Raw genomic sequence first — 15,726 nt, 5'->3', positions numbered from 1 at the left:
ATCCATCTTTAACCCCTTTACCCCCAAGGGTGGTTTGCACGTTAATGACCAGGCCAATTTTTACAATTCTGACCACTGTCCCTTTATGAGGTTATAACTCCGAAACGCTTCAACGGATCCTGGTGATTCTGACATTGTTTTCTCGTGACATATTGTACTTCATGATAGTGGTAAAATTTCTTTGATAGTACCTGCGTTTATTTGTGAAAAAAACGGAAATTTGGCGAAAATTTTGAAAATTTCGCAATTTTCAAACTTTGAATATTTATGCAATTAAATCACAGAGATATGTCACACAAAATACTTAATAAGTAACATTTCCCACATGTCTCCTTTACATCAGCATAATTTTGGAACCAATTTTTTTTTTGTTAGGGAGTTATAAGGGTTAAAAGTTGACCAGCAATTTCTCATTTTTACAACACCATTTTTTTTTAGGGACCACGTCTCATTTGAAGTCATTTTGAGGGGTCTATATGATAGAAAATGCCCAAGTGTGACACCATTCTAAAAACTGCACCCCTCAAGGTGCTCAAAACCACATTCAAGAAGTTTATTAACCCTTCAGGTGTTTAATAGGAATTTTTGGAATGTTTAAATAAAAATGAACATTTAACTTTTTTACACAAAAAATTTACTTCAGCTCCAATTTGTTTTATTTTACCAAGGGTAACAGGAGAAATTGGACCCAAAAAGTTGTTGTCCAATTTGTCCTAGAGGTGTGGTGAGCACTTTGACCCACCAAGTGCTTCACAGAAGTTTATAATGCAGAACCGTAAAAATAAAAAATCATATTTTTTCACAAAAATTATATTTTTGCCCCCAATTTTTTATTTTTCCAAGGGTAAGAGAAGAAATTGGACCTCAAAAGTTGTTGTCCAATTTGTCCCGAGTACGCTGATACCCCATATGTGGCAGTAAACCACTGTTTGGGCGCATGGGAGAGCTCGGAAGGGAAGGAGCGCCGTTTGACTTTTCAATGCAAAATTGACAGGAATTGAGATGGGACGCCATGTTGCGTTTGGAGAGCCACTGATGTGCCTAAACATTGAAACCCCCCACAAGTGACACCATTTTGGAAAGTAGACCCCCTAAGGAACTTATCTGGATGTGTGGTGAGCACTTTGACCCACCAAGGGCTTCACAGAAGTTTATAATGCAGAGCCATAAAAATAAAACAAAATTTTTTTCCCACAAAAATTATTTTTTAGCCCCCAGTTTTGTATTTTCCCTAGGGTAACAGGAGAAATTGGACCCCAAAAGTTGTTGTCCAATTTGTCCTGAGTACGCTGATACCCCATATGTGGGGGGGAACCACCGTTTGGGCGCATGGGAGGGTTCGGAAGGGAAGGAGCGCCATTTGGAATGCAGACTTAGATGGAATGGTCTGCAGGCGTCACATTGCGTTTGCAGAGCCCCTAATGTACCTAAACAGTAGAAACCCCCCACAAGTGACACCATTTTGGAAAGTAGACCCCCTAAGGAACTCATCTTGATGTGTTGTGAGAGCTTTGAACCCCCAAGTATTTCACTACAGTTTATAACGCAGAGCCGTGAAAATAAAAAATCTTTTTGTTTTCCCACAAAAATTATTTTTTAGCCCCCAGTTTTGTATTTTCCCAAGGGTAACAGGAGAAATTGGTCCACAAAAGTTGTTGTCCAATTTGTCCTGAGTACGCTGATACCCCATATGTTGGGGTAAACCCCTGTTTGGGCACACAGGAGAGTTCGGAAGGGAAGGAGCACTGTTTTACTTTTTCAACGCAGAATTGGCTGGAATTGAGATCGGACGCCATGTCGTGTTTGGAGAGCCCCTGATGTGCCGAAACAGTGGAAACCCCCCAATTATAACTGAAACCCTAATCTAAACACACCCCTAACCCTAATTCCAACGGTAACCCTAACCACACCTCTAACCCTGACACACCCCTAACCCTAATCCCAACCCTATTCCCAACTGTAAATGTAATCTAAACCCTAACCCTAACTTTAGCCCCAACCCTAACTGTAGCCCCAACCCTAACCCTAACCCTAGCCCTAACCCTAGCCCTAACCCTAGCCCTAACCCTAGCCCTAACCCTAGCCCTAACCCTAGCCCTAACCCTAACCCTAGCCCTAGCCCTAGCCCTAGCCCTAACCCTAGCCCTAACCCTAGCCCTAACCCTAGCCCTAATGGGAAAATGGAAATAAATACATTTTTTTTTATTTTTCCCTAACTAAGGGGGTGATGAAGGGGGGTTTGATTTACTTTTATAGCGAGTTTTTTAGCGGATTTTTATGATTGGCAGCCGTCACACACTGAAAGACCCTTTTTATTGCAAAAAATATTTTTTGCAATACCACATTTTGAGAGCTATAATTTTTCCATATTTTGGTCCACAGAGTCATGTGAGGTCTTGTTTTTTGCGGGACGAGTTGACGTTTTTATTGAAAACATTTTTGGGCACGTGACATTTTTTTATCGCTTTTTATTCCGATTTTTGTGAGGAAGAATGACCAAAAGCCAGCTATTCATGAATTTCTATTGGGGGAGGCGTTTATACCGTTCCGCGTTTGGTAAAATTGATAAAGCAGTTTTATTCTTCGGGTCAGTACGATTACAGCGATACCTCATTTATATCATTTTTTTATGGTTTGGTGCTTTTATACGATAAAAACTATTTTACAGAAAAAATAATTATTTTTGCATCGCTTTATTCTCAGGACTATAACTTTTTTATTTTTTTGCTGATGATGCTGTATGGCGGCTCTTTTTTTGCGGGACAATATGACGCTTTCAGCGGTACCATGGTTATTTATATCTGTCCTTTTGATCGCGTGTTATTCCACTTTTTGTTCGGCGGTATGATAATAAAGCGTTGTTTTTTGCCTCGTTTTTTTTTTTTTTTCTTACGGTGTTTACTGAAGGGGTTAACTAGTGGGACAGTTTTATAGGTCGGGTCGTTACGGACGCGGCGATACTAAATATGTGTACTTTTATTGGTTTTTTTTTTTATTTAGATGAAGAAATGTATTTATGGGAATAATATTTTTTTTTTTTTTCATTATTTTGGAATTTTTTTTTTATTTTTTTTACACATTTGGAAAATTTTTTTTTTTACTTTTTTACTTTGTCCCAGGGGGGGACATCACAGATCAGTGATCTGACAGTTTGCACAGCACTCTGTCAGATCACTGATCTGATAGGAGTGCAGGCTGCTTCACAGTGCCTGCTCTGAGCAGGCTCTGTGAAGCCACCTCCCTCCCTGCAGGACCCGGATCCGCGGCCATCTTGGATCCGGGGCTCGAGCAGGGAGGGAGGTGAGGAGACCCTCGCAGCAACGCGATCACATCGCGTTGCTGCGGGGGGCTCAGGGAAGCCCGCAGGGAGCCCCCTCCCTGCGCGGTGCTTCCCTGCACCGCCGGCACATCGCGATCATCTTTGATCGCGGTGTGCCAGGGGTTAATGTGCCGGGGGCGGTCCGTGACCGCTCCTGGCACATAGTGCCGGATGTCAGCTGCGATAAGCAGCTGACACCCGGCCGCGATCGGCCGCGCTCCCCCCGTGAGCGCGGCCGATCGGCTATGACGTACTATCCCGTCCAGGGTCAGATAAGCCCAGGGCACCTCGACGGGATAGTACGTCTAAGGTCACAGAGGGGTTAAGAGCCTCCATGAAAGAAGATGATCTTGTGAGTTAAAGTGAACCTATCACCAGGTTTGGCCGATAAGAAATACGGCCATCACCTTTCAGGGCTGATTTACTGTGGGTACGGAAAGTATTCAGACCCCTTTAAATTTTTCACTCTTTGTTTCATTGCAGTTATTTTTTTCTAATTAATGTACTCTGCGCACCCTATCTTGACTGAAAAAAAACAGAAATGTAGAAATGTTTACAAATTTAATAAAAAAAAAAATGTAAATATCACATGGTCATAAGTATTCAGACCCTTTGCTCAGACTCTCATATTTAAGTCACATGCTGTCCATTTCCTTGTGATCCTCCTTAAGATGGTTCTACTCCTTCATTGGAGTCCAGCTGTGTTTAATTAAACTGATAGGACTTGATTTGTAAAGGCACACACCTGTCTATATAAGACCTCACAGCTCACAGTGCATGTCAGACCAAATGAGAATCATGAGGTCAAAGGAACTGGCCAAGGAGCTCAGAGACAGAATTGTGGCAAGGCACAGACCTGGCCAATGGTGCAACAGAATTTCTGCAGTACTCAAGGTTCGTAATAGCACAGGGCCTCCATAATCCTTAAATGGAAGATGCTTGGGACCACCAGAGGTTCACCTTCCAACAAGACAATGACCCTAAGCACACAGCTAAAATAACAAAGGAGTGGCTTCAGAACAACTCTGTGACCATTCTTGACTGGCCCAGCCAGAGCCCAGACCTAAACCCAATTGAGCATCTCTGGAGAGACCTGAAAATGGCTGTCCACCAACGTTCACCATTAAACCTGACGGAACTGGAGAGAATCTACAAGGAAGAATGGCAGAGGACCCCCGAATCCAGGTGTAGAAAAATTGTTGCATCATTTCCAAGAAGACTCGTGGCTGTACTAGCTCAAGAGTGCTTCTACTCAATACTGAGCAAAGGGTCAGAATACTTATGACCATGTGATATTTCAGTTTTTCTTTTTTAATAAATTTGCAAAAATTACTACATCTGTTTTTTTTCAGTCAAGATGGGGGCGCATAGTGTACATTAATGAGAAAAAAAAGAACTTTTTTGTATTTACCAAATGGCTGCAATGAAACCGAGTGACAAATTTAAAGGGGTCTGAATACTTTCTGTACCCGCTGTACAGCATTCTATAATGCTGTTTATCTGCCCCCAACCCAACTTGTAAGAGAAGAAAAATACATTTTATTATACTTACCTGCAGAGTAGTCCGGTCCAATGGGTGTTGCTGGTCTTGGTCCGGCACCTCCCATCTTCTTCCGATCCCTATCCTCCTGCTAGCTGTGTGTGGATGACGCGTCCTTTCGTCATCCACACAGTCTCCTCGGCACAGCGCTCCTGTGCAGGCGTACTTCCCTGCCCTGTCGAGGTCAGAGCAAAGTACTGAAGTGCGCCTGGGACTCTGTGACCTTTCCCAGCACCTGCTCACTGCAGTACTTTGTTCTGCCCTCAACAGGGCAGAGAAGTATGCCTGCGCAGGAAAGCGGTGCCGAGGAGATGCGTCATCCACACGAAGCAAGTAGGAGGGCAGCATCGCAAGAGGATGGGAGGCACTGGACCAAGAAGAGCGACACCCATCGGACCGGACTGCCCCGCAGGTAAGTATAATAAAAGTTCTTTTTCTTTTACATGTCAGGTTGGGGGCAGATATACAGCACTATAGAATACTGTATATCAGCCCTGAAAGGTGGTGGCCGTATCTCTTATTGGCCAAAACTACCGACCGGTTCCATTTAACCGTACTCCCAGTTCTTAAAAGTATTAACAATTTTTATGCAGAAGAACCCCCTACAATTAATGTTGTAAACCTGGGATGGGGCTCAATCAAAACTTTAACCAGTAGGTGTACGCAGCTGCAGACAATAGTATTGATGACACATTGTAACTGTACTGCAGCAGAGAGGCCTGCTGGAGATACTAACGGGTAGTGAGAAGGGACTTTCAGCGTACATTAGGACTATCACGTGCCCTTCTGGCCCCTCCAGCCTCCTGCCAGATTTGTTACTCATGACTGTTCAGCCATCTGAAGTTACTGAACCGCCGCGCAACCTGCCCTACCCTCTCCTAGTGTTTCATCACCCATCCCCTGCAGACTGTGAGCCCTCGCGGGCAGGGTCCTCCCTCCTTATGTACCCGTGTGCCTGTTATCTGCTCATGTTTAATGTATTTGTCTATATTTGCCTCGTATTCACATGTAAAGCGCCATGGAATAAATGGCGCTATAAAAATGTATAATAATAATAAAATCTGAGTACGTCTTTTGAGGACTCAAAGAATGTGGTAGTGCAAAGTGCGACCACTCTGAGCTTGGCAGAGTAAATCATTGAGTATTGTAGGTCCAGCGCCCTAATCCTCCTTTTTATGTCTAGAAATTGAGACCTTTTACACTGGACCTCCACTGAGAAGTCTGGAGAAAAAGGAGAATTTCTGTCCCCCGAGCTTAATATCCTGCTTCTCTCTTGCTTTCCTTAATATGATATATGGGTCCTTGTAGTGTAGGACTTTGATCAATATGTTCCTTGTGATCTGCCCACTGAGCCTGGTCTCATGTGGACCCTGTGTGCTTTCTCCACTGCAAACAAAGGAGTGAGGGTATCCTTGCCAAAGGTATCCAGTAACCATCTTTCAAAAAAATCATCCGGTTCGTTCTACTCAGCCTTTTCGAGAGCCAAAACCAGTCTAAGGCTATGTGCCCACGTTGCAGATTCGTGTGCGGATTTTTCTGCACAGCTTTTGAAAAATCCACAGGTAAAACGTACTGCATTTTACCTGCGGATTACCCGTGGATTTCCTGCTTTTTTGTGCGGATGTCACCTGCGTTTTTACACCTGCGGATTCCTATTGAGGAGCAGGTGTCAAATGCTGCGGAATCCGCACAAAGAATTGACATGCTGCGAAAAATAAACCACAGCGTTTCTGCGTGGTATTTTCTGCAGCATGGGCACTGTGGATTTGGTTTTCCATAGGTTTACATGGTACTGTACAACGCCTGGAAAACTGCTGCGAATCCGCAGCCAAATCTGCAACGTGTGCACATAGCCTTATATATTATTGTGTCTCTGACTATTTACCAGGTCTTCAGCTTTAGGAATCGGTGCTGCGACTGCTTGTGTATGTGACTCCAAATATCTTTGCAGACTGGAGGGGGAGAGTGTCTTCCAACTCACTAACTCTGCTTTCAATTGCTGCGCTTTCCGCCCCTTTCTGCACATCACAACTTATAGAAAGATTCTTGTATATTGCTGACTTGTCCCATCAACGTATTGACAGTAAAGTTGCATTTATTGACTGGTGAGTCCCCCTGAGAGATCTCTTCAAGGATACAACTCTTCCCTTTAGTGGCTGCAGTGGATCTCCATTATGCCTTTTGAGGGCTTACCCCTAGCTCAGGTGGTTTAATCTCCTTCTCATAGATAATGCCATAAATTGGGAGCCTTCACCAGGTGTTTCCCTTATATCCTGTATAGCAGACACTGACCTCTTGAGCGGGGTACTTGAGGAAGGAGGCATGTGGTCAGACTGCTCCAGCCGTACAGCCTCATCTCCTGTCTCGTCTCTGCCTCCACCCGCTGGCGGTGTGGGCGCCATCTTGAATCTTGTCCGACACCGCATCTTCATCTCTCTCCTGCTTATTGGAATGTGTCATGAGACCGCCACACAGACTGGAGAACTGCTCCCTATTATCCAGAAAATTTAAGGGAGTCGGCGAGTCTATCGCTGGTCCGTTCCTCTGCCTCTAAATGGTCCATTCAGTATGCGTGCCGCATCCAAACACACACTGTAGCAGCAGGTGATCGAGAGTACTATATTGCATTATTATTACTGAAATCAATTTGGCTACACTTCTCTAAAATTGGGAAACCCTTTCAACAACTTCCTTCTTCCAGTGGTGTGTGTCTGTAATGGAAGTTTTTTTTAGATGAAAATGTATGCTTGAGTCTGTGTAAGGCTGAACCCACTTGTGCTGTATTTTCTTTATTTTTGCTTTTTATTTCCTTAGTCTAATTTGATCTTTCTTTGTGTTTTAGGTACATGGTACACAGACTGCTCCTAGCTGCTCTTGGAAGGAGAGAGTTGGATGACAGAGATCATTACGGAAACAAAAGGCTGGATCTTGCGGGCCCGCTGCTTGCATTTCTCTTCAGGGGGTAATAATTTAGTAGTTGTTAGTTTTTTTTTTTTGTGGGGGGGGGGGGGGCAGGGGTTGCGTGTGCTCACCATATTGTCCACAATATCACTTTTTTTTGTCTTGTAGAATGTTCAAGAACTTGTTGAAAGAAGTAAGGATTTATGCTCAGAAATTCATCGACCGAGGAAAAGATTTTAACTTGGAGCTGGCAATTAAGACTCGTATTATTTCAGATGGTTTAAAATACTCTCTAGCAACGGGTAATTGGGGTGACCAAAAGAAAGCTCATCAAGCTAGAGCTGGTGTGTCTCAGGTAAGTCAGCATTTATATTGCATTAATGTAAAATATGCTTGCTACTCTTGTAATGTTTTTAGTAAGGTTGTAACTAAATAAAAATACTTGCGCTTTTGCAATTTATGTAACAAAATGAAGAGGCACAACCGAAGAATGTGCAAGCTTTGGCTTCTTATATTGAGTACATCATAAGAACAACTCGGCGTACATCTCAGCAATGCCACCCTGAAATATGCTGAAGATAGAAACGATCCAAGTGCAATAGAAAAAGAGCATGAACATGAAACCAAATGAAATATGATGGTGCAAAATGTGGTCTTATTGCAACTAGGCTGTCTTTTTGGTTATTGAATTGTAATGCTTAATGTGGTGGTTTTTGTTTGTTTTTTACACTCAAATTATGCTTTAATTTTAAAGGTGTTGAATCGGCTGACTTTTGCATCAACTCTTTCTCATTTGCGGAGATTGAATTCACCTATTGGTAGAGATGGTAAACTTGCCAAACCCAGGCAATTGCACAACACTCTGTGGGGTATGGTGTGTCCTGCTGAGACCCCTGAGGTAAGTTAAGGAAGTTGTCTGCTTTCAGAAAACTAGTAAACTTTGTCATAGGCAGTGGTGACTATATAAAAGCAAACCAAGTATTTCTTAGCCTAAAGGTACCGTCACACTAAGCGACGCTGCAGCGATACCGACAACGATCCGGATCGCTGCAGCGTCGCTGTTTGGTCGCTGGAGAGCTGTCACACAGACAGCTCTCCAGCGACCAACGATCCCGAGGTCCCCGGTAACCAGGGTAAACATCGGGTAACTAAGCGCAGGGCCGCGCTTAGTAACCCGATGTTTACCCTGGTTACCAGCGTAAAAAAACAAACAGTACATACTTACATTCAGCTGTCTGTCCCTTGCCGTCTGGTTCCTGCACTGACTGCTGGCCGTAAAGTGAAAGTGAAAGCACAGCACAGCGGTGAGTCACACAGCGGTGACTCACCGCTGTGGCTGTGCTCTGCTTTCACTTTACGGCCAGCAGTCATTGCAGGAACCAGACGGCAAGGGACAGACAGCTGAATGTAAGTATGTACTGTTTGTTTTTTTACGCTGGTAACCAGGGTAAACATCGGGTTACTAAGCGCGGCCCTGCGCTTAGTTACCCGATGTTTACCCTGGTTACCAGCAAAGACATCGCTGAATCGGTGTCACACACGCCGATTCAGCGATGTCTACGGGGAGTCCAGCGACGAAATAAAGTTCTGGACTTTCTTCCCCGACCAGCGATCTCCCAGCAGGGGCCTGATCGCTGCTGCCTGTCACACTGGACGATATCGCTAGCGAGGACGCTGCAACGTCACGGATCGCTAGCGATATCGTCTAGTGTGACAGTACCTTAAGCCTTTTACATTATGCACAATTTCTTGATTAGAGGATTAATTTATTTTTTTGGGGTGTTCCCCGTTTTTTTTACCTTTTGGTCTTTTTAAGTCCCTCAAGAGACTTGATATTTAGAGGGCGGTGTGTGTGTGTGTGTGTGTGAGTATATATATTTACATATTTATACTCCAGGCTTCACTTTAGTGCAAAAATGGGAGCCATTTGTGCCTTCAGTATTCCAACTGCCTTGCTAACCCCCAGCTGCCGTGAGAACCCATTGAATCTCTGTAACAGCGTGTCCCTCCCCCGGCCTGTGTCCCTGGACTGCTATGTAATCAGGCTGGAGTCAACAACCAGTAGGGGTGAGCCCTCCCCCCGGGAGGGGTGGATCACAGGACACAGAACAATAGACTCATCTGTTGGCTGATTCAATTATGTGGTGACTTGCAAAGGGCTTGGATCTTAAGGTACCGTCACACATAACGATATCGTTAACGATATCGTGGCAACGTCACGCTTTTGGTGACATAGCAACGATCCCGCTAACGATCTCGTTATGTGTGACAACGACCAACGATAAGGCCCCTGCTGGGAGATCGTTGGGGAATGATCAGGACCATTTTTTGGTTGCTGATCACCCGCTGTCATCGCTGGATTGGCGTGTGTGACGCCGATCCAGCGATGTGTTCACTTGTAACCAGGGTAAATATCGGGTTACTAAGCGCAGGGCCGCGCTTAGTAACCCGATATTTACCCTGGTTACCATTGTAAAAGTTAAAAACAAAAACAACACTACATACTCACATTCTGATGTCTGTCACGTCCCCCGGCGTCCACTGTGTCAGCGCCGGCCGTAAAGCAGAGCACAGCGGTGACGTCACCGCTGTGCTCTGCTTTACGGCCGGCGCAGACACTGTCAGTGCAGGCAAACTCTCGGCAGCAGCGCGTGCATTAGCAGCGCTCCTGCCGAAAGCAGTTTTAACCCTGTGGACGCCGGCGGGGGACGTGACAGACATCAGAATGTGAGTATGTAGTGTTTTTTTTTTCTTTTACTTTTACAATGGTAACCAGGGTAAATATTGGGTCACTAAGCGCGGCCCTGCACTTAGTAACCCGATGTTTACCCTGGTTACCCGGGTGCTGCAGGGGGACTTCGGCATCGTTGAAGACAGTTTCAACAATGCCGAAGTCGTTCCCCTGATCGTTGGTCGCTGGAGAGAGCTGTCTGTGTGACAGCTCCCCAGCGACCACACAACGACTTACCAACGATCACGGCCAGGTCGTATCGCTGGTCGTGATCGTTGGTAAGTCGTTTAGTGTAAAGGTACCTTTAGGCTGAGGTGAGATCCCTGTGACCTTGTGTATTGTTGTAAGCAGCCACGGGGGACTGTGTTGTGCCCCTCATCTGCTGGATCTATTGAATTCATTCAAGGACTATTGCTATTTCCCTGGTGTCGGATTGGCGGGTGGCGCCTCCGGATCTACTCCCTTTCTGTGGACTCATTGTGGACGCTGCAGAATTACTTTCATTTGCGTTGTCCCAGTTCCCTGTTCCAATAAATCTTGTCGGACTGTTTATCGGCCTGGTGTCTCTTTCTGCTCTGTCGCATACACCGTCACAAACTGGTGGCAAGCAGTGGGGTCAGAGCAGAGGGAATGGAGGACAGCGGCTCATCAATGTCTGGAACCGGAACCTCAGGATGCAGGAACTGGACTGTGGGGAGTTTACAAACAAAGGCCGTGAATTAGAAGTCTACTATAAAGGACTGACCAAGGACCAACTAATGAAGGCTTTGGAAGGAGCTTACCTGCAAGATGGAACCGAAGAATTTCCACAGAAAAGGGAAGAAAGACAGGAGCTGCAGGTAAATACCCAAAAAAGTCAGTGGGTTGTGTGGTATGAGGAGGAGATGGCATTGCTTGGGGATGAGGCCACCATATAGGGTAAGAGGGAGGCTATTCACAGCTAAGGAGAGACAGCGCATGGTGGAAGCAGCTAGAAGCTCCAGACAGACTGTAACCACGGCACCCACCATGACACCATGAGGGAATTCCCGAGGCTGTCCCGTAAGGACTTTAAGCCGTTTAATGAGGCTGCAGGCGACATTGAGGGCTTCTTCCTGGACTTCGAACATCAATGTCGATTAATGGAAGTTCCGGAAAGGGAGCGAGTCAGACATCTGGTGGGGCTCTTAGATCGTGGAGCTGCCGAAGCCTACAGGGCTATGGACCCTTAGTGGAGCAGTGAGTATGAGGAGGTAAAAGAGGCCATTCTTGAACATTATGCTGTAACTCCAGACGCTTACGGAGCGCAGTTCCGCTCTTTAGCCTGTGAGAGGGGAAGTGTCTTTCAAGATATATGCCCACAGGCTCAAACAAGTGTGTCACCACTGGCTGGAGGGAGAGGGGGCCTTAACTTGGGAGGCCTTCCTCCAGGTCATCCTAAAAGAACAGTTCTACACCAAATGCCCCGCTGAGATTCGGGAATGGGTGTGAGAGAGGAAACCAGTGACAGTGGAGCAAGCTGCTGCTTTAGCTGATGAGGTTCTCACCATCAAGCCTCAATGGAAAAAATTACTGGTGGATGAAGTAAAAACAAACACCCCACCACCAGTGGTCTCTTGTCCTTCAGCCCCACTAGACCACCACCTCATGTTGATACCCATGTGACTCACCTTCCAGCTAGTCCTGCCTCTTCCTCTGAAATGCTACAAGGAGAGATAGTAGTAGAGCGCAGGTGTTATGGATGTGGGCATCCCGGGCATCTGCAGGCCACCTGCCCAGCTATACAGTGGAGAAATCGGTCTCAACCCCAACAACCACCTCATGCACAGTGACCTTGTGTATTGTTGTAAGCTGCCATGTGGGACTGTTGTGCCCCTCATCTGCTGGATCTATTGAATTCACTCAAGGACTATTGCGATTTCCCTGGTGTCGGATTGGCGGGTGGCGCCTCCGGATCTACTCCCTTTCTGTGGACTCATTGTGGAATTACTTTCATTTGTGTTGTCCCAGTTCCCTGTTCCAATAAATCTTGTTGGATTATTTATCGGCCTGGTATCTCTTGCTGCTCTGTCGCATACTCCGTCACAATCCCCATGTGAGAAGGGTGATGGGAGCAGGTGCACACTCCAGCGTTAGCACAATTTTAACGCCACTGTCAGTAATTATTAACTGCATTTAAATGATTAAACCGCAGTGATCATAGCAAGCTCCGGCCGCTGCTGTTACAGGAAGATTTCTGCTGTGTATCACAGCCGACATCTGCTTTGTTTGATATAGGCTCAGCACCTGAGCCCACTCCATACTCCAGGACCAACCTTGTGACCTAACAGTACATCACATGTTGGGAAGGGGTTAATAATGAAATTTGTGTATGTAAGTGTAATGATCTAATTGTGATTTGACAGGGCCACGCTGTAGGACTTGTGAAGAATTTGGCTCTGATGGCCTACATTTCTGTTGGATCCCAACCTTCTCCAATTTTGGAGTTTTTGGAAGAATGGAGTATGGAAAATCTTGAAGAAATCTCCCCAGCAGCAATTGCAGAGTAAGTTACTTTAAAACACACTGATACTCTCAGCTGTTGCTTGTGCTTACTATTCTGTATGTATGCTGTATCTTGCTGCATATAACACAAAACCTCATTACCCAATGGGTCCCTAAAATAAAAGATTGAACTTTTAATTACTACATAATACTCGGTGAATCTCACTTTTTAAAACGTTCGTTCTGAGACTTAGCTTTGCAGAGTTCTATCTTAGGATTATACTGCAAGTATTAAACGTTATTGGAATAATGTTTTTTTTAATCAAACGTAGTGCCACAAAAATATTTGTGAATGGATGCTGGGTTGGTATCCACAAGGATCCAGAGCAGTTGATGAATACTCTTCGAAAGCTGCGTCGTCAAATGGACATCATTGTCTCTGAGGTATGTAAATATTTTGTAATGTTAACATATGCTATTTCCATTATTTCTCTTTAGCTGTAAACGTATGTTGGATATCTCATCATACCTACAAAAAAGATGCGACTGCTAGCGATGAGCGACTGTTCTCGGATAACTTGTTATCTGATCATGCTCGGGTGCAATGGAGAGAGGCTGAGGAGCGGCGCAATGGTGGGGGCTCTGTACACAGGAGTACTCCATGGGGCTGATCTGAGGGTTGTGGGGGCACAGATAAGCGGACGTTCCTACATCGGGGCTGTACAGAGAGCAGGGTGACTTTTGAATGTGGGGGAGGGGTGCTGTCACGTGGGGGTCTTTGGGGAAGGAGGGGGTGCTGTCACATGGGGGTCTGTGGGGAAGGAGGGGGTGCTGTCACGTGGGGGTCTGTGGGAAAGGAGGGGGTGCTGTCACGTGGGGGTCTGTGGGGAGGGAGGGGGTGCTGTCACTTGGGGGTCTGTGGGGAAGGAGGGGGTGCTGTCACGTGGGGGTCTGTGGGGAAGGAGGGGGTGCTGTCACGTGGAGGTCTGTGGGGAGGGAGGGGGTGCTGTCACGTGGGGGTCTCTGGGGAAGGAGGGGGTGCTGTCACACACATGGGAGTCTGTGGGGAAGGAGGGGGTGCTGTCACACACATGGGGGGGTCTGTGGGGAAGAAGGGAGTGCTGTCACACACATGGGGGTCTGAAGGAGGACATAAGCTGGCACGCCATGCAAGATGGGAGCAGGGGGGTGGAGAGATAAGCCATGCATACAGGGGGGGATAAGATCCATGCATTCAGGGGGGGGGAAATACGAGCAATGCATTCAGGGGGGAAATATGAGCCATGCATTCTGGGGGGGGGGGTGGAATATGAGCCATGCATACAGGAGGGGGATATGAGCCATGCATACAGGAGGGGGGGGGGGGGTCATTATACAGTATGGAGCATCATGTGTGGCCAATGGACATTATACAGTATGGAGCATCATGTGTGGCCGTTATACAGTATGGAGCATCATGTGTGGCCGTTATACAGTATGGAGCATCATTTGTGGCCATTACAGTATGGTGCATCATTTGTGGCCATTATACAGTATTGAGCATCATGTGGGATCATTATACAATATGGAGAACTGTGTGTGGCCATTATACAGTATGGAGCGCTATGTGTGGCCATTATACAGTATGGAGCACTATGTGTGGCCATTATACAGTATGGAGCACTGTGTGGCCATTATACAGCATGATGTGTGGCCATTATACAGTATTGAGCATGATGTGTGGCCATTATACAGTATTGAGCATGATGTGTGGCCATTATACAGTATTGAGCATGATGTGTGGCCATTATACAGTATTGAGCATCATGTGTGGCCATTATACAGTATGGAGCATCATGTGTGTGGCCATTTTACAGTATTGAGCATCATGTGTGGCTATTGTGTGGCCATATTTTTTTTTGTTTATAATTATTGTATATAAAACAGTGTGATCAGCAGTGCTAAATGGCTGTGGTTGGGACGTGGATATGGGTGTGACTAGTTGTGAAATGGGTGTGGTCAGAGGCGTGGTCTAAAATTTGCTGCGGCGCACTACAAAATTTGGGAGGTATGGTACCGCATTTGCCAGATCATGGCAAGTGCTGCAAATCCCATAGGGAATGAATGAGGCCGAATGCAGTGTTGCTGTAAGTGATCCGGTACGCGGCAGATGCAGAAAAACTGCCGGATCTGCTGCAAAAGGCGACTTTCACATCAGCGATTCTTGCCAAAGTCACTGCCGATAGTGTCATACTCACCAAAGGGGGAGGCAGCACTAAAAGTGCCTAGGGCAGCAGAAACTCTAAATACAGCCCTTGGGGGCTACATTATATTCTGTGGGGGGACTGCATTATACTCAGGGTACTACATTATATTATGGGGGGCTACATCGTACTATATGAGGGGTTACAGTATACTCTATGGGGGCTGCATTATATTCTGTTGTGGGGCTGCATTATTCTCTCGGGACTACATTATATTATGGGGGGCTACATCATACTATATGAGGGGTTACAGTATACTCTATGGGGGCTGCATTATATTCTGTTGTGGGGCTGCATTATTCTCTTGGGACTACATTATATTATGGGGGGCTACATCATACTATATGAGGGGGCTACAGTATACTGTATGGGGGGGCTGCATGATATTCTGTGGTGGAACTGCATTCTCTCAGGGGACTACATTATATTCTGTGGTGGGTTGCATACTATATGAGGGGGGCTGCATTATACCCTATGGGGGTGCTACATTATATTCTATGGTGGGGACTGTGTCATACCTGAAGGGGTT

At 45.9% G+C, this 15,726-nt stretch overlaps 1 protein-coding gene across 1 annotated transcript in view; it reads left to right on the top strand.

Moving 5' to 3' along the window:
• Window positions 1-15,726, top strand: part of POLR2B (RNA polymerase II subunit B) — a 78,786-nt gene that overhangs the window by 36,498 nt on the left and 26,562 nt on the right. Inside the window, exons 9-13 of the mRNA XM_069742013.1 lie at window positions 7,702-7,821; window positions 7,929-8,115; window positions 8,515-8,658; window positions 12,876-13,015; window positions 13,287-13,398. Of these exons, the coding sequence (XP_069598114.1) occupies window positions 7,702-7,821; window positions 7,929-8,115; window positions 8,515-8,658; window positions 12,876-13,015; window positions 13,287-13,398 (703 nt within the window). The remainder of the gene's footprint in view (window positions 1-7,701; window positions 7,822-7,928; window positions 8,116-8,514; window positions 8,659-12,875; window positions 13,016-13,286; window positions 13,399-15,726) is intronic.

The sequence above is a fragment of the Ranitomeya imitator genome, chromosome 1 (assembly GCF_032444005.1).
Source record: "Ranitomeya imitator isolate aRanImi1 chromosome 1, aRanImi1.pri, whole genome shotgun sequence".
Lineage (NCBI taxonomy): Eukaryota > Metazoa > Chordata > Amphibia > Anura > Dendrobatidae > Ranitomeya > Ranitomeya imitator.
Note: the sequence above shows the minus strand (reverse complement) of the source record. Positions and strands in the feature narration are given on the sequence as shown.